The sequence below is a fragment of the Stegodyphus dumicola genome, chromosome 1 (assembly GCF_044657685.1).
Source record: "Stegodyphus dumicola isolate Sdum_Otavi_A_Nest chromosome 1, ASM4465768v1".
NCBI lineage: Eukaryota > Metazoa > Arthropoda > Arachnida > Araneae > Eresidae > Stegodyphus > Stegodyphus dumicola.
Genome location: NC_140768.1, coordinates 235542157 through 235568556, shown reverse-complemented (window position 1 = coordinate 235568556; position 26400 = coordinate 235542157). Strand labels below are relative to the sequence as shown.

Genomic DNA, 26400 nt, shown 5'->3' with positions numbered 1-26400 from the left:
ATCACTAATCGCCTATGAAATTTTCTCAACCCCCAGGGCCTCAATACCGATTCCGTTGGGAACCCCTGTTTTAAACGGTTTTTTTTATTGCTAAAGTTATTTTTTATGAAACTCTTAAGTGCATTTAAAATTTATTTATCGCAAAAAGGGTGCATATTTTTTTTTTTTGAACGTGGCTTCTAAAATACCAAATAATCTAAATCTAGACTACTTTCTAATAGCGTAAGTGAATATGCGCATCTATTAGTATATTTTAATTAACAGCCTGCAAGTCAATTTAAACGAAACATTTTAGTTGTCAAAAATGCCAAATCTAAAAACTCGATCAAAGGTTTTGCATTGATTTAAAACAACAAAACAATAAAAGGGAAGCAGAATTGTCGGAGAAATCAAATGAACGAAAACTGCGATTTTCCAGTACACTATGGAATTTTAAATAGCTAACAAAATGGTAAAATGTTTCTGCATAAATATGCTGTGCAATACTGGGGATATGAAATCACTTAAAATTGAATATTTCAAATGAAATCAAAATTATTTATCATTTATAAGGATAATGTAAGCGTATACATCTGTACAGTATATTCTACATTCTACAAGCACAATATACTTACTAGTTTGAATACCTGTAGAATTTGTAGAATTTAAATCATTTGCAATGCTTGTGAAAGTTACAGACCGCAATCATGTAAGCGTTTAACAAAAAATGTATTCAAATATTTCTTTCAAGAAAGCAGATTTATACATGCATGTAAAAGTGATGCAAATGCATTCGATAATGCATTATAGAATGCATTTGTTATACAAAAGGAAAGAGCTCATCAAACATATATCACATTAATATTGTTAATTGTTCTGTGACACTAATTTATGATGTATAATATGTATTTTCCATAAGATATGGAGACATTCATTAATTTAATAACAATTATTATTTTTATCAATATTATCACAGTGATATTTTACAGCTTCTCAAATTAACACCTTGAAAAAGAGCTTGTTTATATCTAAGGCTTCTCAAATGCAAATTTCCTACTGTATCTCACATCTGGTCTAATTATTTATGCTGTTAGAGAGCATTCAAATATTTCGAATTCAAACTTTGTAATACACGTAACTGTGCTCAGAATTTTATTTTTCGAATAATAAGCTGAATTTATTCCAATACAAATCATGAAACACTCAATGTATATTTACAGAACGAAGTACAAAATATCACTTTTAAATCCATAGATTTTCGCATTTAGAAAAGTTCATAGGTTTGTCGTAAGAGCATCCAAATGCTTCGGAGAAATAGGGAAAGTTTTTTAACACTAAATTCACTCTTCTGCGTCCTGCGCTGTGATGCGATGGCTCTTGACCGCCAATGATCTCACAGAATTGCTGAAAGAAGAAATTTCAAACAAATGATTATGCAGTAAGACAAAAGATTTAAATAATTATTTCATTATCTTTAATTATTTGTAAAATCCATGATAAGTAATTAAATAATGGAAGACAAACCATTAACTAAGATGGCTTCGTGGCATGAATCTTTTTAAGAAGATACGTCAGAGTTAGTGAAAATTTCTTAAATACATTATTAGGGTTTTTAGTACCAACTGCTATCATATATGTCAGTTTCAAGTACAACGATAGCTCGCTTGGCTAAAGTTCTTCTTTTCCCCTTTTGATTATTTAATTATTTGTTTATTTAAATGTATTCTGTATTAACCATATTAATATTCCGTTACGCAAGTTGGTTATTGTCATTTTTGGTGTTCCTCTGGAAGTTTCTTATTTGTCATCCCTTCTCCCAGGCTTCCATTTTAACAATAGGCATATACTGAAAATTAAATTAACTGCAACACCATTGTGTATATGCTATGTAAGGAAAGAAGTGTTTTTCGCACATTATTCCACATATTAGTTTAGTATCTTAACTATCTTATATTTAATAATTAAATGGACTAAACGTTTTATAGTCACGATATTCTCGAAGGAATGGCAGTTTACTGATGTGCAAAAGTGGTTATAATGTCTATCAAAAAATCCATCTAGAGAGTTAAGAGCGCAAAGTTAAGGCTTTCTTAGTGACATATTATTAGGCTGGATGATGCATGGGCCATATCTTAAGAGTCAGAGTCCTCCCATCATTTCTCAGTACAATACTCTAGCACAGATAGCTCAGTATGTGACTAAATTATTCGCCCGATTGAATTGATATGCTCTGCCATCCTCATATTCTTCAAATAATCTCCTGTGACTATGTCCTGATCTTTAAGAAAAAGGAAACATTTAGTGGTTTCTAATTGCTACAAAAACTTAAGCTACAAAATTGCTAAAAATAGAATAAATGATTTGGCATTTTGTCACTTTTCTGTGGCTGAGTCTTTATTTCACGTGACCTCAATCACGGCAGAACAAAGGATTTGGTATTTCTGTCACTTCTCTTTGACCTTGTCATTTCGACTTCCAACAGAACTTATCTGTGCTTTTGTCGATACAGATAAGCGATGGTCCAAATGTAAAAGAATATAATTAAATATTCGGTCCTTCAATGAGGTATTTAGTATGTGTCGATATTCAACGGAGAATACTGACATTCTCTAACTTCGGTCTTTCATGGTAGCATAAATATCCTATAAAAGAGTCTTCACATATGGATAAGTGAGGCAGCAGCATCTTAATATTTGTACGAAGCTTGTCTATTCCTGTGCCACTTCTGTTCAGTGTATTAACTGTTAGCATTCTGTTTCTTTGAGCATGATTTTCTATTATATCCTTTGCTTTAGTTCTTTGCTTTGTTTCAATAGTGGAGGATGGTCTAAGTGAATAAGTATAAATTATATCTACTTATTCGCATTCAAGAGAGAAGCTGAAAATCCTGACATTAAATTTATTAAATTTAAATTTAACTAATTTTCTCTCTCTTTCTCTACTTTTCAGTGTAGTTGATTTTTATGTTTATTATATTATTAAATTACGTATTAGTATTAAATGTTTATTATATTATTAAATTACGTATTAAATGATTTTTATGTTTATTATATTATTAAATTCAAGCAAAGATTTGCTTGAATACATATCCATATGTATAGACAAAAAAAAAAAAAAAAAAAAAAAAAAAAAAAAAAAAAAAAAACAGAAAAAGACGACTACAGCTTCTTTCAATATTGAATGTAAACGTATATTTCCAATCATAAATTTTCGCAAAATAAGAAAAATAATATTTTGGAAACTTTGGATTTTGCAGCCGTGGAGGTAGAATGGTTTTGAAAATAAAGAATTTATACTTTTATATATTCTTCGCAAAATAAAAAAAATCACTTTATTATTAAAATCTATTATCTAATAGATCAAACAAAACGTTCCCTCATATACACACATAATGTAAATATATATAGGGTGATTCTAAGTTGTTTTTACAAGTTAAGAGGGGTGACAGTACTCATCCAGATGAGCAATAATTACCATACAGCATAGGGTCGCATTCCACTCTGAGAGGCAGAAAAGAGGAATATTAGAATCTCAACCTGAACTTACAACAGTGTTGGGAGAGCAAATGAACGAGACCAAAAGTTGCAGAATCAGTTTAGTGGAAAACTCACAGAGAGTGCGGAAAACGGATAAAACCGAGAACTTGGCTTTCGAGTGTTAATTCGAGCTCAGACTTTTATGGCAAATACTCAAATGCACATCTTTGGTTGGCAAGGTCTCAACCTCGCATACGACTGTAACAAGTTTTTTATCTAAATTATTAGGGGTAAATTATCTATTAGGGGGAAAAGCTGCTACCTAGCTATCAAGTACCAAGGTAGCAGTTTGCCCCCTTCGCCATCTTCTATCCTGTCCTCCTGGACTTGCTGTGCTTGAAGCGCCCTTCTGTGGTTCTGACAGCTGGAAACACAGCATGAACTTTTCATGATAATCTCGGCATACAGCGGCAGTTGGAGTTAGTTGATAGTATTCAACCCTTGATTTAGATAATTAACTTGTTGCAGCCGTTTGCGAGGTTGAGACCTTGTCAACCAAATATGTACATTTGAATGTTTACAATCAACGTCTGAGCTCGAATTAACACTCGAACGTCAAGTTTTCGGTTTTATCTGTTTTGTGCACTCTCTGCGAGTTTTTCACTAAACTGATTGTACAACTTTTGGTCTCGTTCATTCGCTATCCAACACTTGTTTAAGTTCAGGTTTGGAATGCTAATATTCCTCTTTTTTGCCTCTCAGAGTGGAATGCGACCCTATGTTCTATGGTAATTATTGCTCATCTGGACAAGTACTATCAGCACTCTTAATATGTAAAAACAATTTTGAATCAACCTGTAAGGTGAGGACAAAATCAGTCCCTGATTTCAAGATATTATAAAATTCACAGTTATTTGAATATGTTGTTAAATGTGATATCTACGACTCACTTGACTCAAGCGTTTTTCATTTCTTTTATTTAAACAATCGCTCGGCTTGAGTCCGACTGCTAGAGGTCAGAGATATCGAATATAGCGTTTTCTCCACAGCAACGAAGCTTGCGAATGTTACAGTTCGAAAAAACTAGCAATGTTTAGAGAGTTCAGCCTGAGTTCAAACGAATCTGATATTTATTTGCCTATACACAAACCCGCTTTGAAGTGGCATAAAACATTTAATCAGAGAGCGTGTATTTGTGATAAAAGAAAAGGACGTTCTGGCAACCTTCCATCAAGGAGAAAGCTGTGGAGTACATGAGAGAATGTATGTATGCAGCCCGAAGAAGTCAACAGGTAAAGCTAGCAGAGAGTTGCAGGTGCCACAAACAACAGTAAGCAAGATCTTAGGCAAGCGTTTTCGGTTTACCCGTATCGTCTGCAGTTGGTTCAGATGTTTTACCCGTAAGACAAGGTAAGTGATATGAGCTTTGCGATACTATCAAAACTTTAATGAAAGACGCTGAAATCCTTCTGACGAAGATAAATTTCAACGATTATGTGACCTATTTAAACGGAAATTTAAATAGACACAAGGTCAGGATCTGGGGAACCGAGCGTCCGCATGTCCCTCTAGATATGGAACATGACTCTCCCACAATGAACGTGGTTTGCGCTGTATCAGAGCGCCGGACGGAGGTACGGTCCGTTCTTCTTTCAGGAACAAACAGTTATAGGTGGAAGTTTTTTAACATTGCTATGTGATTGCAGAGAAAGATGAATGCATTCTGCTACAATATGGAGCACCACCACACAGGCATCATACTCTACGCCGGTTTCTAGACGGAAAACCTCACAAACTGATGGATTGGAACCTCACAAACTGATGGGAGGTTCCGATCCATCAGAAAACCGATGGGGAGACTCGATGATCAAGTGTCCCAAAGATCGCCTGACGTAATTGTTTGCAACATTTTTCTGTGGATGACGTTTTTCTGAGGGGTTTTGTGAAGTACCATGTGTATATACTTCCTGTAGTGTGACGTAACTCTGAATGATCTTCAAGAACGTGTCAGTCCTGCTGTCAACTTCATAATACGGGATACACTTCACAACGTGTGTTTGGAGCTGAATTACCGTATTGATGTTTCCCGCGTTTGGGGGCAATAACATATATTCCTGTACTTCTGTATCACTGATATTCCTATATAATAGTTCCTGTACCTTCTGTATCACTGATATTTCTGTTATAAGAGACGCTACTCTATTTCCTTGGATCGTAAATTCTCGCCAACTGAAAAATTAACTAGCTGCGGAAGAATTACGTCATGACGTCATAATTCACAGAGTGTTGTATCTGCGGGTACCTAACGAAATGCAGAATGTCGAAAAAGACGATTCAACGAAGATCACTTGGTTTTAAGAACAATAAATACATTTGTAAAATTCGCCGAAAAAATTAGAAATACACTAACGTTTGTGAAAATGCAGCACCATGAAGTAATTATCGCAAATGAATGAAATTTATTTCATATGTTACGGATAGTGGTACAAATAAACAATCAGATTTACAAGAAAAAAATCCGAACGTCGGAAATCAGTACTTTGTGTGGCCGCCACACTGAGCGATGAGAGCCTGTAAACGTCGTGACATTGAATCCTATAGGTTCCGAATGTAATCCTAGGAAGTGGCATTCTATATGGCTTCCACTTGACGCGAATGTTCAGTCTTAGTGTGTAGTGATCACTGTTGAGGTTGCCCGCAGTATGCACTAGATGAATCGACAGTTATACCCAATAGCTCCCTACAGGATGATGCCACACGTTTGTGCGGTACGACGCTGGATACCACGCAAACGTGTAGCATCAGCACACCTCATACTTTGGGAGAAAATATTCCTCTCGTCTGACGAGTAATCTTCCATCATTGTACTCCAGATTGAAGCGAGATAATCGGAGGGAACAACTTATTTCCACAGGGCACGCCACGCACTATGTTGCCGTGCTCATTGAAGTCAGAAGCTTCTGTGATTCAGCGACAAGGGAATCCTGCGTAGAGGAATCCTTGCACCCAGTTCATGCTGCATCAGACGGCGATGAACCGTGCAGCTAGACAACACAACACCTGTAGCCGTACTCCAACGTTGTGCTAACACACGACAGGACGTTGTACGATCTGTCAAAGCTATGCGGATGAGGTGTCTGTCGTCCCATGTCATTGCGCTATTGCGTGCCCAACTTCCAGGATTTCGCCTTGTTTGGTTCTCTTCTGTCCCTTTCTTCCAAACACGCATCACTGTTCCCGCATTATGCTGCGTGCGGGCTGCGATTGCTCGATACGGAAATCCAAACTTTAGCATACCGAAGATGCGGCCTCTTTCGAACTCTGTTATTTGCAGGCATGGCACTCTCCGCTGTTGACGAGGCATATTGATCACTAATTAAACGTTCACCGCAGAAAGAGGACGATGAATGGATTTCAATGCAACTTTACAGTCTTTTATATACATGGAACAAGGGAACATCTCATTCATGGAACATCTCATTCCACGCACGCACAATCGCTTTGTAATTCTAATCATTTGCATATCAAACCTCAGTTTACATTTGCTGTAAGTTTGGTTCCGTAATACATTATTATAAGTCTATAATACATTATTCTTTCATGGTGTTGCAAGTTTCACAATCATTAGTGTATAAACTGGAGAAATAACGCAAATTAATATATCACAGAAAAGTTTCCTTTTTGAATCTATGAAGAGATGTACATCCGAACTTTATACGGAAAGCCGTCATGCACTGGCGATAATGTTGATTTCAAAGCAAAAACTAATAAATATGATTAAACTATGAATAGACTTTTTAATAATGAGTTTGGTTCAATTAAATATGTTTGAAATATTTTTGTATACATTTATTTTTTCATTCTTCAATGACCAAACCAAACGCAGAAAAATGATTCATTTGGGTCATTGTACAATTTTGGTTCGATAAATCCGATATCGCTAAAGTCCCGGATGTACCGAATAATCACACTTTTGCTATAATGACTAACATACCTGAGCGTAACTGACGAAAAACAGTTCTTCGTTAGTTAGCAGCGGAAGTCCCGGTAAGCGATCGTCATCTCCATGGTCAGACAAATATTTGAGATATGCCTATGAAGTGAAAAAAAATTAAGAAAATACAATTCGTAATAAAGAAGAGTATACATTATCGCTATAATTATGATAAACTTTATAATCTACAAAAGCATCATTTGTGGAAAAAGGTTTCTAAAGTTTGCATGTACCAAGTTTTAAGAAAAATCGACTTAAAACTTCAGAATTCTCAAACATTCTCTTCATTAAAACATGTATCAGGACTTGTATGTCTTTTGATTTGCTTTGGAAATATGATGTGTCCTGAATAGGAACAGGGAGCTTACTCAAGCTACGTTCAAATATGTGTGGAATGGACAACACCAGTAGGAAGAGTTGACTTTACCCTTTATTCTCTATAAGATTACAGGAGTTCCCGCACTTCGGGATACAGAGACCAACCACTTGTGGTCTGAACGTAAAAATATAAAACTACTAAAATTTTAAGAGCTAGCTTTGAATTAGTTTACAAATGCCTAACACTAATACTGGCCTTTTAAGTCATTATGTATGTAGTACGCAAACTGCCGAAACTACAATACGTTTTAAAATATCAAGAGGACTAAACCTCTGGCCTTAAAGACAGACAGCAGCTGATTGAAAACTCGTGCGGAACACAGTAGCAAGGCCCCTTCTCTCTAACTCTTGACAAAAAGCCACAACTTAAATACTTGGGCGTTAGCAAGTATAATTTGCATAAACAAGTTAACACGTTTAATTCTGGCCGGAAGTGGAAAATAAGAAGTGATAGTAAAATTTTAAAATAAAATAAACGTTAGTAAAACTTGAGATCCTTACACATGAACCCTCTTATCATAGTGTAAAACGCAAAACTATAGATTCATGATTTTAACATGGATCTAATAGCTTACTTAATTTTTATCAGTGGTTTTTTTTTTTTTAGCTCAAAGGAAAATTTGCCTAGAAGGGATATTAATTTCGTTTTGACATTTTGCGTCATCCACTATAAAATGGCATTTCAAATTTCAAATTGTTGCCAGCAAATACTGTTGAATTTAAATTTATGGTTTAAGTGCAAAGAACATGGTATTTAGAAAATAACGGTAACACACAAAACGTTAAAAAAATACCCTTTGGATGTAATATAAAATCTGAATGCTTTTAGTTTTTTTTATTTTGTTGTTTTTTTATACATTGATTTATTTTCCCTGTTGAATTATTTATGATATTTCCCTGTTGTTCGTTAAGCTTTAAAAATATTTCGGAAAGAATAAAGACGCTGCTAAACACTTTTTTTTACGCTAAACTAATTGTACATAATGAATGAAATACATATTTTCTTTTCAGCGGTTTCGAGTTCTTTTAAAAAGTTTTTATTAAAAAATATTTATGAATATGTTACACAACGCATCATGCTTTAATTTTAAATCTTAAATAAAATTCCTAACTTTCAAGGTGTTCAAAGTTAATGGAATAAACTCTAAGGAAGGCTAAACTCATCAAAACAAAAGCTTTATAACATAGAATTGCATGGTCATACATTAATCGGTTAGATGTTTTCCGTTTTCCAACACATGCTGTCTTGCCGTGGAACTGAATTATTTTATCCATCTCTGATTGAAAACTAATAGTCCAGGGAGCAAATTTATAAGTTTCCTTAGTTTGGTTTACTTGATTATGACAAAGCACATGAGGGCTAGCTGCCTAAGAGGAGGCATACCTTCGAGGAGGACATTATAAGGCAAATTGGTTGGTGCCCATGCTATACATAGGGAAAACCAGGAAAACGCCCTTTCAGCCGGCCCCTTCGCTAGGAATTGAACTCAGGTCGAACTACCATTGTTTAGCTACATAAGTCGCTTATAAGTTTCCTTCAGCTTTATATCTTATTCTAATGAATGTAACTGCTATGAAAAAAAAAAAAAAAACACCAAATCTTAGTTGATGTTGGTCTTCTGTGGATGTAATCGTCTTAGAGAGATGATGTTCAGTACAAACGTTTGTTTATCCTTTTGGAAATGCTGATCACTTTTGGAAATGATCATCTTAGGGAGATGGTTACGATAAGATGGTTCGTTATATATTGTATTTTTAAAATTAATGCTCGTAAAATGCATTACAAAGTCTTGTAAGATAAGATATATTAAATACATTCTGAGACGATCATGCACGTTTCTAATTTATTTTGGTCTTCTGTGAAGCTGGTAATCTTTGAGGTAATACTCAGTACAAGTTTCTACTATTTGAAATACTGGTCACTTTTGGAAGTGGGTTTATTGCATATTAAACTGTAAGATTCCCACTAGTGTAATTCTCAGTTACTGTAGAAAGTGACGAATCTTAAGAACTAATTAGCGAATAATCGCTTAAGTTCGTGTGATAAGAAACAACAAGATGGAAGTGTAACTAACCCTTTATTATCCCAATAAGATTTAATAAAACTCCGTCTTGGAATGTACAATCAAAGCCGACACTCGGGCTTGAACTTAAGAGACTAAGAATTAAACTAAAACTAAGATTAACTAAAGAAATATAGCCGAAGCTATCAAGTTCAAATCGAGTTGTCCTCTTAACTTTATTTGACTACGAAGCTTATCAAGGACCTGAATACGGCCGAGCGTAATAACAGCTTTGAGAGAGAGAGTTGCCAAAAGGCAGACGCGCGTAAATCAGAAACTCTGATTCTCTCTTGCTAAGACCAGAGAACTTCGCGGTTAAATACCGCTCTTCCTCATTATGTATTCAGACGTGATTTTAAAACTACGTTCTGACCAGAAGTAGTAAGTTGAAGGAGTAAGTTGAATTTGACAAAGTAAGTTGTTGAATTTGTAAGTAAGTTGAATTTGACAGGAAAGGAACCTTAACTTAAAATTTAACTGTTAATAAAATTAACATAATCCTTACAAAATGTTTAAATCCAAATTACGTGGTTATAGGATCCATTTTAATTAGATTTTAAAAATTTTACATAATTTTCAAATAAACCTCATAAATTTTTATTAGCTGCTTTTATTTATTTATTATTCAAACAACTATTTTCTGTGCAAATACGTTTAAAATCAAATGAAAAAAGAATTATGCTATACTTTAATGGAAAAATAGGTAATATTCTAATCACAAACCGGACTTTAAAGGGCATCAACAACGGCTTATTTTAATCCTACTTTCATATTAACGCTTAGATGAACTCTTATTCAATTACGCGACAATCAGCATTTCAGTTAGCCACAGCTTAATGTTATACTAATACAGCATGAGGTGCAAGGGGAGCCATTATTGATAATCTGAACAGCTAGATGACTTTTCTTGCAGTCATCGTCAGGAAGTATCCGCAAGTCTTAAAAGTCACGTTGTCGTAATAAAACTTTTCTCTCCCAGCTTGGAGATATTTCTAAACATGGCTAAGTTTTTACAATGCAAAATAATTGTGACTTATTTTTCGTTTCCTTTTTTTTTCCGTGGCACTTCTTTCCGTTCCCCCCCCCCTTTTTTTTTTTTTTTTTTTTTTTTTCAGGGTGACTTTTTTTTTCCTACAACCAGAAAATATTGGCAAGCTTCAGTTTTGGTACGCAGCCAACTAATAATACTATTTGCATTAATTAAAAATGAAAAATATTTGTTTTTTAAGAAATTTGTTGTACGAATGATGATTGAACTATGATTCAACTATGATCCAAACTATGATTCTAAAGTAATAAACTTCATGAGAATATTATAATGCACTTTTAGACTTTGAAAACTTTTAAATTACTTTGCTAAAAGTCTTTCGGTATACCAAATGTAACAAAATTATAACTTGAAGACACTAAAAAAATCATTAAAATGTATTACTGAATGGTATTTAAGGAGAGGGGCGAAATTAACCTCAGATTATTCAAATTTATTTTCTAAACGACGCCTGAATGCAAATATAACATGAAAATTAAATTTGATGGAATAAAATGGAGCCAAAAGTCTGCATGACAAACTTTACCAGGTCTGGAGCCTGAGGACTATAAAGCATATTATGTGGTGGTGAGCCAAGTTAGTAAAGAGTAGCAATGATAGCCTGGCAATTGAAGATATGCTCTGGCGTTAATTGGGTTTATGGTCAATTTATGCATATGGGGTAAGATCTTGTGTTATCCTCTGGATATATCTTCACAGCTTTAAAATGGCCTGAACCAAGTCTTGCGACTGCAGACGAGAGGCATCTGGGGCAGTCAAGGTCCGGAATTAGTGTATTTTTAAAATGTCTAGCAAAACGTTTGCGTTTTGCAACTGCCTTTGCATCTTCAAAGGCAACAATGGAGGGGGGCGGGTAGTCCAAGACTCGGCCTTCTTTTACCAGGGGTATCGGCACACTCATTTCCCCCCGATGTTCACGTGCGCACGGATCCACTCAAGAATGTTTTTTTTTTTTTTTTTTTTTTTTAATTTGATTAAGAAGACAATTTATTTCTTGAGTTAGACTTGTTTTTCCATGGCACATAGCTTCGAGTGCTGATTTTGAGTCTGAGAATACCACCAGTCCATCCGTTCAAGCATCAAATTGTTTATGACATAAAAATTAAGGACTTCCTTGATTGCAATCAATTCACTGGTGAAGTTTGAGGCGTTATTGGGAATTATTTTTGCTCCAAGACTCGGCCTTCTTTTACCAGGGTATCGGCACACCCATTTCCCCCGATGTTCACGTGCGCACGGATCCTCTCAAGAATGTTTTTTTTTTTTTTTTTTTTTTTAATTTGATTAAGAAGAAAATTTATTTCTTGAGATAGACTTGTTTTTCCATGGCACATAGCTTCGAGTGCTGATTTTGAGTCTGAGAATAATACTACCAGTCCGTCCGTTGAAGCATCAAATTGTTTAAGACGTAGAAATTAAGGGCTTCCTTGATTGCAATCAATTCACTGGTGAAGTTTGAGGCGTTATTGGGAAATATTTTTGCTCCAGGCTCCAGTGCTTCCAGGTTTCAGTCTCCAGAGGATTGTTTTTTGTTTAGTATCCTACACCAATCGAAAACTTGCAGCAGCGATTTTGATTATGAATGTTTTATACAATTAAGCTACTGGAGCACAAAAATACAGATTTTACAAAAATGTTATGCTTAAAGAATGAAAATTACCTTAAGGTACCTTTAAAATTTCAAAATATAGCAAAAATATGACACACTTTAAACCTCAATTTCCTTATAACTAAGTGGTATAAGCGTGAAAATTCGTATACTTCTTTCGATGTCCTTGATAGAATATTCTCTACTTTTATTTTATGCTCCAAACATCAAAAGTTTTCAAATAAAGTAAATTTTTGTCACCCACATAATATTGTCGCATGTACTTTTTAAAAATTTTTATGGCAGAGGCTTAATAGTTGCTCCTTTTGAACTTATCATTTTATTTTTATATAATTGAAAAATAATCATTTTGGGCTTACATATCTTAACTGAAAAATTAAATTACCACGAAATCCAGACTTTTCCCTGACTTTTTCACTCGGAAAATTGGCAGGTCTTCAGAAAATAAATAAGTGCTTATGTTTCATCTCCCGTTGTCTGAGATATATTTAAGATGTTGCCTGCAGTGTCCTCCGCGGCTCTACTGGAGCATCTAAACAGTGGTCCGCTTGCGGGACGATCTCGAATTCGACGTCCCGTTTCCAAGTTAAAGGTTCTTCCTACATCAACAGTTTAGAAACTGAAGTTATAAAGTTCCGGACATTCGTCATAAACTAAAAATTCTAGAATGATGAAGTAGGTGAGGCAGATTCTGGGATGATTGCGATTCAACAAATTACTGAAAGCGAATGATGAAGAATAAATGAAGCTAACTTAGTGCGGCAATCATCGGACTTAGTTGTTATGGCGATGAAATATTTGGCCGCATCTGCGATTTGTCGAAAAGAAATTATCAACCAACTCCCAGACTCCAATGATTCATGTATTTTTCACATTTTTATCTAACCGGTTATTTTATGTTAAATATTTTTATTGCAATTTTCCTTTTCTGTTTTCCTTCCAGAATGCTAATTTTTAATTCGCTCCTACTCATATGAGGTAGAAACAGATAGTGTTTAAAGGAAGATTTTAGTTCGTTTAATCGGAGAGTGTATTTAATCAAAATGTTCCGCCTAACCAGAAGGCCACGTTATTAGTTGCAATTCTTCGATAGCAGACTGTCTTCGGTGATGCGTTATTCTTGGGAATAATGCTTGTCTCGCCGATATAGGTTTGAGCCAACTTGCGCGTTATTCATTTCTGTGTAGCCTTTGGCTAACCTGCGACTGAATTTAGTTTTATTTATTTTGAATTCATTAAGCTTTGAAATGTGCCATAAATGCTAGTTGGTTTGTAAACACAAGTTAAATTGTTTTTAGTTCTGAATAAAGGGTCTTTTATATCCTTTTTAAGTTCTGATTCATCTTAGACATAGTGATAAGTCCGCTTACACGTCTATTCAAGGATTTGCCACAAGTTCCCCTTAGTTGCAGGCACAATCTCTACAAGGGTTTTAACTATTATAAATTTGGTGGGATTTTAGAAAAATACTAAAATAGGCAAATTTCTGTCACTAAATTATCTCGAGTCTTTAGTGATAACTAAATAAGTTTAGACGAGTACATTCAAAAGGAAAATTGTTTATTATTCAGAATGTGAAAGTATTTTAATTAGCAAATTGAAATGTATGCTGTTTATGCATTTAAAGAGAAAAGTGTTACGGACTGGCCAGTTATCACAAACGCTTGTTTATTGTTATATAACCTAGAAAACTAATTAATGTGTTTATTTATAAATCTTTTATGTATTATCTTTGTTAATATTTTGTGGTCTACTTCGAGTCACACCCCTTGTTCGAACTGTAAGATTTTTAGAAATTTGAAGATCTATTTGCTACTTACTCATCAAACACACCGCAAAACTATGTACTAACAACTTATTATTTTTGGAATGATTTAAAGACTTGTGATCACTTGAGAGTGTTGAGGAGTTTCTTAATGATATATTATATATTATTTTAGCAAATTTGCCAGCCACCAGTTGTTCAGAGATGCTTTGTTGAAAGATCTAATTATTATATAAAGGTTAAATAATCCGCTTGACATATAACATACGGGAGTCAAACATTCTCTGTTTTAATTTTTATAATTAGTATAAAATTTTCCTATACGTAAGTATAAAAATCGAAAGAACGTAAAAAAAGTTAGATTTTGTAAAGTTTACAAAACTGATTTCTTTAAATTTAAAAATACCGAAGCATGAATATTTTCGTCGTTTATAATATATTTGTAATTGCACGTGTATGTCTATGAACAACGGCTGTAAAAATAAAGGCTGGGTAAAGACTTGTGTAAGCCTGCAACTATAGCGCAGGACGCGTATAAAAAATTTGTTTTTAATTTTTGCCTCTTATTAAGTTTCATTATGTATATATGTACGTATATACGTAATGAAGATATATACAATACATAAGCTACTTCAATATGTAAGACAAAGAGAGATTGCGTTTTTTTAATTCATGTTATTTATAAACTTGCACTTTCCCCTTATCCCGAATATTTATACACTTAAAACATAGAACTTTCAAATTTCAGCATGCAGTTTTCCAATTTCATTTATGAAGTATCAATTAAGAATTTAAAAATTATTATCATAAAATAATTAAAATTTAATAACAACTTTGCGCTTAGAATTGAATTTTATCTCCTTTAAATGAATGTTCCGAAAATTAAACGCATAAAAAAATTTTAAAGTTCACCAAAAATACATTCGAAATTACTTCAATTTCAAAAACTATGCATTAAAAAATTAATCATTTCGTTTTTACTTCCTTGTACGAAGTAAAAAGGAAGTATTGTAATCGCGAAAAGCTTCAGGCAGCATATTTCAACGAAAATATCCACTTTGACCGCTTTCGAATGCAATTTAACGATGTTTTTGCGTGATATCTGTACGTAAGGACAGAATAAAACTCTTTTCCTCCAAAAAAACTAAAAAACTGCTTTTAAAATGAATTCTCAAGAGAATTTTTCGTGGCGTCTGTACGAACGTATGTACGTACGTACGTATCTCGCATAACTCAAAAACGAGTAGCCTCAGAACGCTGAAATTTTGTATATAGGACTACTATAACATGTAGATGTGCGCCTCGTATTTTGGTTTCAATCGGCCGCGCCAAACGTATATAAATATATTTATTAGTATATCCACTCTGTTACCCGGCTCAGTGATCTCAGTTTCTTTACTCTTATATGTTTGTAAATTGTACATTTTTTGCTTTAAAAATGATTGAATTATGTTATTTTTATCTTCCGGTTAAGGTTTTTATGCCTTTAGTAAATCTGTATGCAATATTTTTAGAATTATCAATAATTTAAAAGTTGTTTAAGTGCCGCTAAGCCTACTAATTTTTTTGATGGCGGCCATTGCTTGTTTACATTTGAAACAGCAGAGTAGTGAATTTGTTGCCAATCTAGAGAAACGTAGCTTCGCAACAACAAAGATAAACGCCTTCATTTATTACTGCGATTTAAATCATGCTTAATCCTTTCCGGAATTTTTTCGAGGAAATAGGTGTTTAAGATTTACTTAATTTTTAATAATTTAATTTTTAATAATTAGTAATGTATTTTTTAATAATTAGTAATTTTGAATACAGATATTTTGAGTTTTTATGTATTTTTGCCTTGTCGCCAAGTGAGAACTGAATTAATTGAATGAGAAATAATCAATGGTCTGTGAAAAACTGTTTCTTTTTTGTTTTGTTTGCTTAATTTCTTTTATGCATCGTTCTAGCTTTATTATAGTATTTGAATAGAACATGTGGCAACGATTAGATAATTCTTTAAATGATACAAATTTTGGGCATTCTCAGTTATAATATGAACGAAATATAATACTGTTAAGTAAACCTAGCGTCAGAGTGTCGCTATGGTAAACAAAATAGAGTGAATTTTAAAGAATGCATTTATTCTATTGTGGTTTATGCGCTGTCGGCGAAGTAGATTTAATTCAATCCAATAAGTTTATATGAAATGCAAGAAAAAGTGCGTAGATTTAATATTCCGTACAAGGAAGTCATGGGGTGTACACATCAGATTTTTTCTCTATAAAAATTAGTCTTACTATTTGTTATCCTAAAAAAGGTGTTTCCGCCCCAATAAATTAGATTAACCAGAGTTCTACTATACGCAGCTTCTTATTTTATTCTACTATATGGTAGTAATCAAATATATACTATATATGTTTTCTACTATATATATATTTATATATGTATCTACTATACATATAACATTTTATTCTACTCATTTATTCAACATTAAAGAAGGAACGGGCTATTTATTACCTTGAAAGCTAATGAGATGCCTTGGCTGTCACATAAATCTTCGTTAAGAGTTGTAGTTCTGATTGCCTGAAACATAACACAAATTTTCATTATCGTAAAAATGCACAATATTAAGCAAAGGATAATAAAGCAAGTGTTGAAGAATTACATTGCTTTCTAAAATGTATCGTGTCTAATACACTTTTGTTTATTGTCTTTATTTCCTATAACAATTCTTATGTTTTCCAAGGGTTGATATTTTACTCGTCTTTTGTGTATTTAAGAGATAACTCGTCTTTTGTGTATTTAAGAGAGCTCATTTACAAATAAAATACTTCTCATTTACAAAGTAAAGACTTTTTTTCTTTTGTATGTGTTTCGAAACTACGAATGCACATCTTTTCATTAAAATCTTTTTCACGACTCTCTTTTATTATTTTACCTAAATGGCATTTGTTATTCTTTATAAATGCCTAGGTATTTCATACAGTGTCTAGGAAAAGTACGTATAATATTAAAATAATTCGGATTTTTTATACCTTGCCCCCAAAACGAGAGGCATTCTATAAATCGCCTAGATATTCTATAGAATGCCTGCTTTTCGTACATTGCCAGTAACATAGACACGAGTTTTTAATTAACTTAAATTGTATCTCTAAATTAAGATCAAGGACAATACTTTTTGAATTATTTACCGAAATCTGTCACTCAGGGCTTTTACAATCGTAAGAAGACAATCGTACGGACAGAATTTAAACTTTTATTTTAGTTACAGTTGTTATCATACATGCACTAATAAATTCTGCATATTTTATTTCTCTAATAAAACTTGGAAAAAGAATAAAACTTGGAAAAAGAATTGGAAAAAGAATTATGCTTGGAACTTGGAAAAAGGAAAAATAAAACTTGGAAAAAGAATTATGCTCACTTCCTCAAGAGGAGCAGGACCTTCGTATTGAAAATTCTCCAAAAAGCACTGGGCTTTTCTCCTAGCATTGTCCAAAACATACGGCTGCCATGTGGTCCAATTTGTTTTAGTTCGACCATCAAGAGCTGCATAAAATGGAGCAAAATTTAAAAACAGATTCAAATGCAATTCCAAAGAAAATACTTTTAAATTACAAAGAAAAGACCTTTTTTATATGTATATGTGGCTGCAGTCACATATACATATAAAAAAGGTCAATACAATTTAATAAAATAAATAAATAAAAATGAAAATCTGAAAGATACCGATTTTAACGTCGCATCGGAAGGTTTTGTTAAGGTTTCTTATATTCTCGTTGACCTCGCAATTTTCCGTCTGCTTTTGGATCCATTCCTGCTGATACAACTTTTTTATCTTTTTAACATTATTACTAAACATCATTTTCTTCGCACCCGTGACACATAAAATTCAACGACAAAATCAAAATATTTTTAAGAAAAGCATAATTTTAGAATTCTCGATACAGTGTTGAGTATCGCCATACAAACTTTAGCCCAGATGGGCTATTATTCTCGAACATCAGTTTTGCATGGAATCACATTTGTTCATTTGTTGCCCGTTTGACTTTTGAAATAATTAGTAGCTGGAGCAGCAAGCCGCCTAAAATAGTTACTATGAAATAGAAAAGAAATATGCAATGCTTTTAGTAAATCCAGCTGTAGTCATTTCAAGGATCCAGCTGGCCATTAATAAAAGATAAGAAAGCGTGTTTATTGCTTTTAAATCACCTAATTTGTTAATCAGTAACAGGTAAATTAAATTTAAAAGAAAAATTAAATAGCTTACGCTTCTCCAAATGGCAATAAAATAGCGCTCATGTATCTTTAGAATTCCTGATAAAGTTTTAAATGTTGTTATACATTTTTATGATATTCGCTCTGTTATTAAAAAAAAAAAAAAAACCCATGGCGGAAGCATTTGGTGGCTACATTCTTTTATTTCTGTTGCCATATAGAATTTATATATATATATATATATATATATATATATATACGTATCCTCTATGTTATTTCTTTAAAAATCATACATTGTGATAATATTTGGTAATAACATTTGACAAATGATACGGACAAAAAGTGAGATTAAAAATAAGACTCGATTCTAAGATTAGTTTTATAAATAAAATTTAATATTTAATTTAAATCCTTTCTTGCAACATCTTTATTACGATACTTTGGCAACAGTCTATCAGTGACTACTGTCTGTTATTTTAAAACAGGTCCTAATTTGCAATCATAACGCGTCTCGTCATCACTTCCCCTTCCTTTATCCCTTTTCACCCTTCATTCTAAATAGAAATTCTAAATAGAAAGAAGTTGGAAAAACACAATTAGGACTCAATCATTTGTCCTAATTGTTTACTGTTGTTTGCTGTCCTAATAGTTTGCTGTCAAAACCTGCTGTTGTTATCATGGTTTTGAAGCAAGCCAAGCGGGAGAAAATAATCCTGAAATGCCTATTCTAAATTAACAGACTATAAGTGGTTAAGATCATAGAATACTGATAGTTTCCTCATCGTGAGCTTGACTTTTAATGGAACTCCACATGGTGGCTGCAAGGAAGGTTCCTAATTATCCTCATGTTAACATAAAATCTAACCACTTTTCAGTCGAAAATTTTTCACAATTTACCTTTACCGTAAACAGTTGACCAGCAAGTTGCAAAATATATTCTTTGTTAACTAACCCATTTTTGTGATGATTTGTAACTATACTGTCACCTTTTTCTTTTCATCAGTTCTCACCAGGGTGCGAATATTTAAGGTAACATTTAAGATAGTGTTCATGAAAGACTTAGGACGAACATTTAAGATAGAGTTCTTGAAAATTTAGAGAGAGATCTCTTGGCAACGATGCTGACCTTAATAAGATTCTCTAGCCCAACTCTGCTCTTAGTCATCCAGCATAATCCACTTTACTAACAGAAGTCAATCGCGCTCTTAGTAATTTGAGCGAAGGCTTGTTAAGCTGCTTCCATTAAGCCTCCAGCATGGCTTTAATTTAAATTTTACGTTCACCTTTCTTTTACTGATGTCTGTGCCGCCATGCCTGTGTAGTGGTTAATAACGCTGACTCACTGCCGTATCAAGGTACTTGGGTTGGAATCCCGAAGAAGACATGGATGTTTGTAATCGTACAGTGTCTATGCGGCAAGGGGGGTTGAAAACATAGGGGAGCTGAAAGTTCTCTCGACAGGTTGGCGGTAGAGGAAGAGGCATGAGAGACTCTCGGACCGTGGTGTTCTCCCGCAAAATTGGGGTGTGATCTACTACAGTGCTGAGCTAGCTTCTAAATGTAGCTGTTTCTGATATCCATAATATCTGCATAGCAAGGAGGCATTCAAAATATATGACGAGCTAGAATCATTTCGAAAGGTTCATGGTAGGGGAATAGAGGTGGGAGAGCCTCGGACCGCCCTCTGGGAGGTTCTTCCTTGACATTCCGTCCAGAGCGGAAACTTAGCAGTAGGAAGGTTAGCGATACCTTGTAGAGTAATTAGGCTTTGATTTGAAGCAGGAGATGTGAAAAATGTGAAATGCCCTCGCCGGGACGCGAACCTGGACCTCTCGAATACACGCCGATTGTGCTATCGTTACACCACGGAGATGAGGGAGAGAGAGAGGGAGATGAGGAAAAGGGAGAAAATATCTTATATCCTAATATGCCTAGACAGATACACAAGTTTTCGTTTGCACCTGTTACTGATATAAAGCAAGCTAAGGCACAAGTCGTGAATTTTAAGCAAACGTCGCGCATTGTTTTCATTTTAAAGTTTAAAAAAAAAAAAAGGTTTGTTTAAATCTTCTGTCTCAGTTGTTGATTTCACAGACTGGGCGAAAATTCGTCTAACTCTCTTTCTAGGTTTTAATACATCACTTAATTACAGACAAAACCTGTACAAAATTTGATTTGCATTTGTAGGGTCTACTTGCTTATTTTCTAAGTGACAAGTTCTTGTAGGGACTACACAGGAGAAGGGTTAAAAGTGCCATTTATAACCGGTTTAAAACAATTAAAATTTACAACGCGTCAGCTCGCTACGCTAATACACTGCGTCTCCATTGGGAGGTAACTGAAATCACAAAACTAAACTAAAAATTCGAAGATGTTCACAAGTAGTAGAAGCTTAAGCTACATGGCTCATATTCTTGTTTCTTAAACCAGCGTCGAAATTAGTGGCAGCAAAGTAAATGCTGTTAGGCCATGTAAACCAGCGATAACTCCGGGAGTAGAAGCTCATGCTAATGAGGTGACGGTCATAGCCTAACTCTCCTTCTGGACCTCGGTATTTAAACTCTTTCTTCAGAAGCAGAATTTGCATAGTTCACGCGAGCTACCAAATTTTAATATTCTGGCATTGACAATTAGGAAAATGAAGGCTTATAGGCAAGCTTAAAATTAAATAAAATTGGTTATTCAAAATAAATATAAATCTGAACACAGTAAATAATTCAAGCATATTTATCAAGGTCGTTTATAGGTATATGTATTGTGACTCATTTTCGCAAGTAAGAAGTTTTTGCTGAGCCTCATTGGTGAAACCTAAATATTACGCATTCCATTTGCAGTACCTTCTCAAACTCAAGCAAAATCTTTCCGTGATTTGTTTCTCCCATGGACTACATCATTTTAGCGACCGAAATGACAAGAATAAGATTAATAGTTGTACGTTGTTAGGATATTAGGTACATAGAGGCGACATCGGTATAAACCCGGACACATTGCTAATAACCGGTATATGATCGACATGATAAAAAAATTTTAATAACAATGTAGTTATAGTCGTCACAGGCATATAGTTGCCACAGAATAAGATCTACACCGATACGTTGATATGGAAATTCTTATGCAGGCTTTTTACTGGAAAAGCGGTACTTTTCTGCTCTCCTGAATTTACTCCACAAAGAGCCTGGTGATAAAAATGCCTGAGGGAAGTCCCGTAAAGAGAGAACGTGCTGATGAAGAATGCCTCATTAAATTGACTGCAAAGGTAACAGCAGATTTTCACAGCAGTTCTTCATCTAGAAAAAATTCTTAAAGTGCTAAATATAGGTGAAAAAACGCAGAAATGAGTTTAAAAATAATTTATGATGCAAGAATTATACCGATATATCATTCACATAGTGTAACATCGACGCAGGCACGTTGCTCATACTGCGTTAAATAAAATCTAAACCGGTTTTTTGAGCTGATTTGTCAATCATATTTCAGCAGAGACGATGTGCCGCATATCTTCTGATTAGTAACAGAAGAAAAAAGAGTATTGAAAGCTTCTGTCAGTTTATTGGTATATATATCAGATCTATTCATTGTTAATAACCTTCGTTGTTAATGACTAATATTTGATAGACTATTGTTATCCTGATTATTTTAAACGGCTTTAAGTAATAATTAGTGTAAAAGTAATAGCAATAATTTTTAACGTTAAAGTTCGAAAGCAGTCAATGCGCCCATTACCTAGTTAAATTGCAGATTACATAATTTGTTCATTTAAATTGTGGAATCGTGTTGATTGATTGATTCTATTAACATGATTCTTCAGATATAGAAAAATAAATAAATAACATTTTCTTTCAACAACGATCAGTATTTTTTACTCACAGTCTGCTAATTAGTATACCAAATTAAGCAATAAATAATACTTCAACAACTTTCACAGTATTTTATTTATAATCTACTCATTGTATTATATGAAATCATTTATAACCGGATAGAATAAAAATATAACTTCTTTTTCAAATACGACTACCTAATATCAATGAGTTGCTTGTCTAAGTATTAATTTAGTGGCACAAAATTTTATTTTTGCATGAAAAAGCATCTTATTTTTACTTTATCAAGTACCTAGAAAGTAATCTGCATATTAATCCAGTAATGTGAGAATAAAAACAATTTCATCATTTTAACAGATCGACCTATAGTTGGTCTGCTCATTACATTACTAACGTATTTATAAATTTGAAAACTCTACGCAGTTACCGTAATTTGATGATGATCGTAATAATAGTTATCTTTTTTAATGATGATTATTTAAATATAAAAGAGCTATTTATCATTGTCATAAAAACAGAAGTAAAAATTAGTACCCAGCAGTGAAAAACTTGTAACAATGAAACGATGACAGTGCAGTGATGAAAGCACAGAATAGTAGAGAAGATTCCTTACCGAATAAGTCGAATCCATGCGTTAACTGGTGTCCAATAGCAGATCCATATGTCGATAACGTTAAAAACCTAAAACAGATTAAAAATTAGAGATGTGGAAGAAAATAGGATTCATTAATATTGCTAATGAGATCACGAGGCTCATACCATTTTCATAGTTTTCAGAAAAATACCCCAAATAATGCTAATTTTACATTTTATTTTTGGAAGTTGAATTTATAAAACTTTAGTTTATTATATTACGTGCGCATGTTTTCATTAAATTGCTGGATCTTTTTTCTTTTCTTTTTCCCTCTACCTTTTTTTATTTCAAAGGGCCAATTTGCCCAGAAGGACTGTTAATATCGTTTTTGCAATTTGCGTTCCTTCACTATAAGCATTGACTCACTTTTCAAATTGTTGCCACCAAATATTAGAGCCCTGTATTATATTTGAAGAAATTAAATAATGAAAAATCTGCATAAATGTATGTATATTTCTCGCATTGTGATAAAACAACGGTACATAGAGCCATCGAATTTTGAATGACGTAATCCTCCTACGAATATGGGCATGTGGAAGATCAAATTTAAAATTTGGAATTTGTTTTATTATCGATTTGATATTTTGTAAAACTTTAACAAATTTTTAATTAACAAACTCAACGATTTCAAAGCGAGCAATGGCATACTGTACGAAAACAAAACAAAACAATTTTTTTATAGCGCGCAAGACTGTGTATCGGAAATTCTAAAGAAACGCTCATTTAAAAATTATTTTGTGATATTGCTGTTGAATTGAATTTTATGCTTTAACAACCGAAAGCATCCATAGGAGCTCTCCGAGGTAATTTAAGTGCGAAGAACATAAAACGCCCCTTTGGGCTTAATGTAAAATCTGAAAGCTTTCAGATTTTTATATTTTATCATCATTATTATTATTATTTTCAATGTTAATTCTATCTATTATAATCTATAATCTATTATAATCTATTAATGGCAATCATACATTTCTCCTCTAACGGTATCTCTTGTCTAAAAAAAATTGGAAATTAAAGATGTAGAAAAAATATGAAATCATGGGCACTGTTTTTTGAGATCACGAGGTACATATAATTTTCGTGGTTGTTAGAAAAAATACCTAAAAATTGTTAATTTTATATTACATTATTGAAATTAAATTAACGAAAATTCAAATAAGTTATTATATTACTTACGTAAGTTTTCATTAACTTGCTATTTTTTCTTTTTTATGTTCATTCTATTAACGGCAGTCATACAAGTCTAAAGCTTTCGTCTATCTTATCTCGAAGTAGGGAAGAAAAATTTGAATAAAAAAATATGCTTAGAGTATATTAGAAATTAAATAATTATTTGCACTTTTATGTTTCATTACGGCACACACAAAGAGGGAGGAATGCTCCGTGGAAGATCTTTTAGGCAAACTAGCTCGTCTCCACATTATACATGCGGAAAACCGCGAAAGGTCCGTGTAACTACAGACCGTTCGCTGGTATTGGACCCCCCGAACAAGCTACCAGTGTTCAGCGACTTTACCGTTCGGCCTCAGGAGGACCAATAATTTGCATTAAAGACAATTTTGGTGTCAAAAAATAACTATTCATGGCACCACTCTGAAAGAAGAGAAAAATTTATAAATGAAATTTAAAATCATAAGGTAAATAATCATTTTGACGCATACTGATGATACTTCATATATCTGTGTCACCAAGGCAACTAATCCACATTTGGATTTATGATGACCATAACTGATCTATATTTTAATTGATGATGACCATAACTGATCCACTGATGTCGCATATCAGCGTGATCATTTCTATCAACAGTTAAACTCAACTAAAGCTAAAGGAATTACTACCAACAGAGCATCCATAGGAGCTTTTCGAAGTAACGTCATAAATTCCTCTATAAATTTTTATATTCTATAGAGATTATTGGCTAGGCCTAGCGACAATAGAATACTCCATCAATTGAGTACAAATGCTGATAGTCATACTATGACAGGCGGTATAGCAACTCAGCTGGCGGTAAGTAAGGAAGTACGGTTGTGCAAGTCTAAGAAAGGGCCAAATACCATAGGGCAATTTCACAGCAGAGATATAGTTTTTAACACAGTATTGAGCACTGTATACATTATATGGATTTAACTAAGTACCTTATATTGAACATTTAATTATTTATTTCAACCTGACAAGGAATTTCTCAGAATGGAAAAACTAGCTTCTTTTAATAAATAACTAACCATAAAGTGCCCTGAACAATGAAGTTTATTAACAAGAGAAAAAATTAAAATATATCGCACCTTGGAAGTCTAGGTGTAATAGGACCGGCCTGTAGAAAAGCAGGAGAAACAACTGTAAAGAAAAATCAGTGAAACGTTTTGATGTCGACATTGAAAATAACATAATTATACACACTAAAACAATAAAACGACATTTTTTTTAAAACCAAAAATGTGCGAAAGCATAGCATGCGATCGATTTCCATCCAAGTACCTTCTCTCGATTGGGAAAAATTTTCAGCTGAGAATCTATGCATTATTTTCAAGGTAGTTATGAAATATTAGACAGAAATTCTAGATACAACATTTATTGTAACAGATTATCTAAGATTACTGAACTTTTCAGACAATATGCTTTCATCTTTCTCTTCAATAAATCTATTATTTTCTGATTCGTCTGCCGTCAATGACTTCTGAAATTTTGATACAGTGTTTCTTTAAGAGACAGGATATAGGTTATCGTGCATATCTCCTAAAAACACGGCAACAGATTTTCATAAGTATATATTTCAATGAATATATTAGTTTCTGTTATAAATTTTGTATACAGGCAAATAATTTTAATGGAATGATATGCAAATTGTAGTATCTCTTGCGTAAGATAGCTTGAAAGATCTCACAATACGAGGCATCGCCTCGAAATAGGTCGAAAGGGTTCAGTCCATTTAACATTGATATAAATGGCTATCTCACCTTGGCGAAATAACACCATATTGGCGACGGTTTTAGTAGCTAGTTTTTGTTCGCAAAGATGGCGAAAAATCACCTAAAGTCTCCTGGCTGGACAACTATATGGCGATATTTTGGACCGATCCCTGTGTATCCGGTCTATATAGTTCTAACTCTGTATGTCCTGCAGGAATTTCGAGAAATCTAAGCTACTGGTAATTTATCAAGCAGAAGAAGGAAAACTATATATAGGACCGGAGAGAGCATTAGTTTTCCACTTTAGCTTGGAAATTCGGAAGTTAGAGAGATCACAATGCGAGCTTCCGAGGCGTTTGCATTCCCGTGTGTTCCACGATCTTTATAGCTTGAAATGATAACTACTGATTACCCTCTGTCGTTCTTAGAAGAGCTCTACATGTACGTTTGTATGGAAAGTGTCAGAAAGGTTAAGTGTTTTCAGAAAATAAACGTCCTCAAGCTTTCATCGGTTCTGTGTGCATTAAATACAT

At 33.6% G+C, this 26400-nt stretch overlaps 1 protein-coding gene across 2 annotated transcripts in view; it reads right to left on the bottom strand.

Annotated features, from left to right (window-relative positions):
- Positions 1-1118: 1118 nt before the first annotated feature.
- Positions 1119-26400, bottom strand: part of LOC118185419 (membrane metallo-endopeptidase-like 1) — a 101339-nt gene continuing 76057 nt past the window's right edge. For both annotated transcript variants that reach the window (XM_035355257.2, XM_035355267.2), the window contains 6 exons: positions 25244-25295; positions 22944-23011; positions 17719-17843; positions 16812-16877; positions 7450-7548; positions 1119-1383 (listed from right to left, as the gene is read on the bottom strand). In XM_035355257.2, coding sequence (XP_035211148.1) covers positions 1222-1383; positions 7450-7548; positions 16812-16877; positions 17719-17843; positions 22944-23011; positions 25244-25295 — 572 coding nt within the window. In that variant the 3' untranslated portion in view covers positions 1119-1221. The remainder of the gene's footprint in view (positions 1384-7449; positions 7549-16811; positions 16878-17718; positions 17844-22943; positions 23012-25243; positions 25296-26400) is intronic.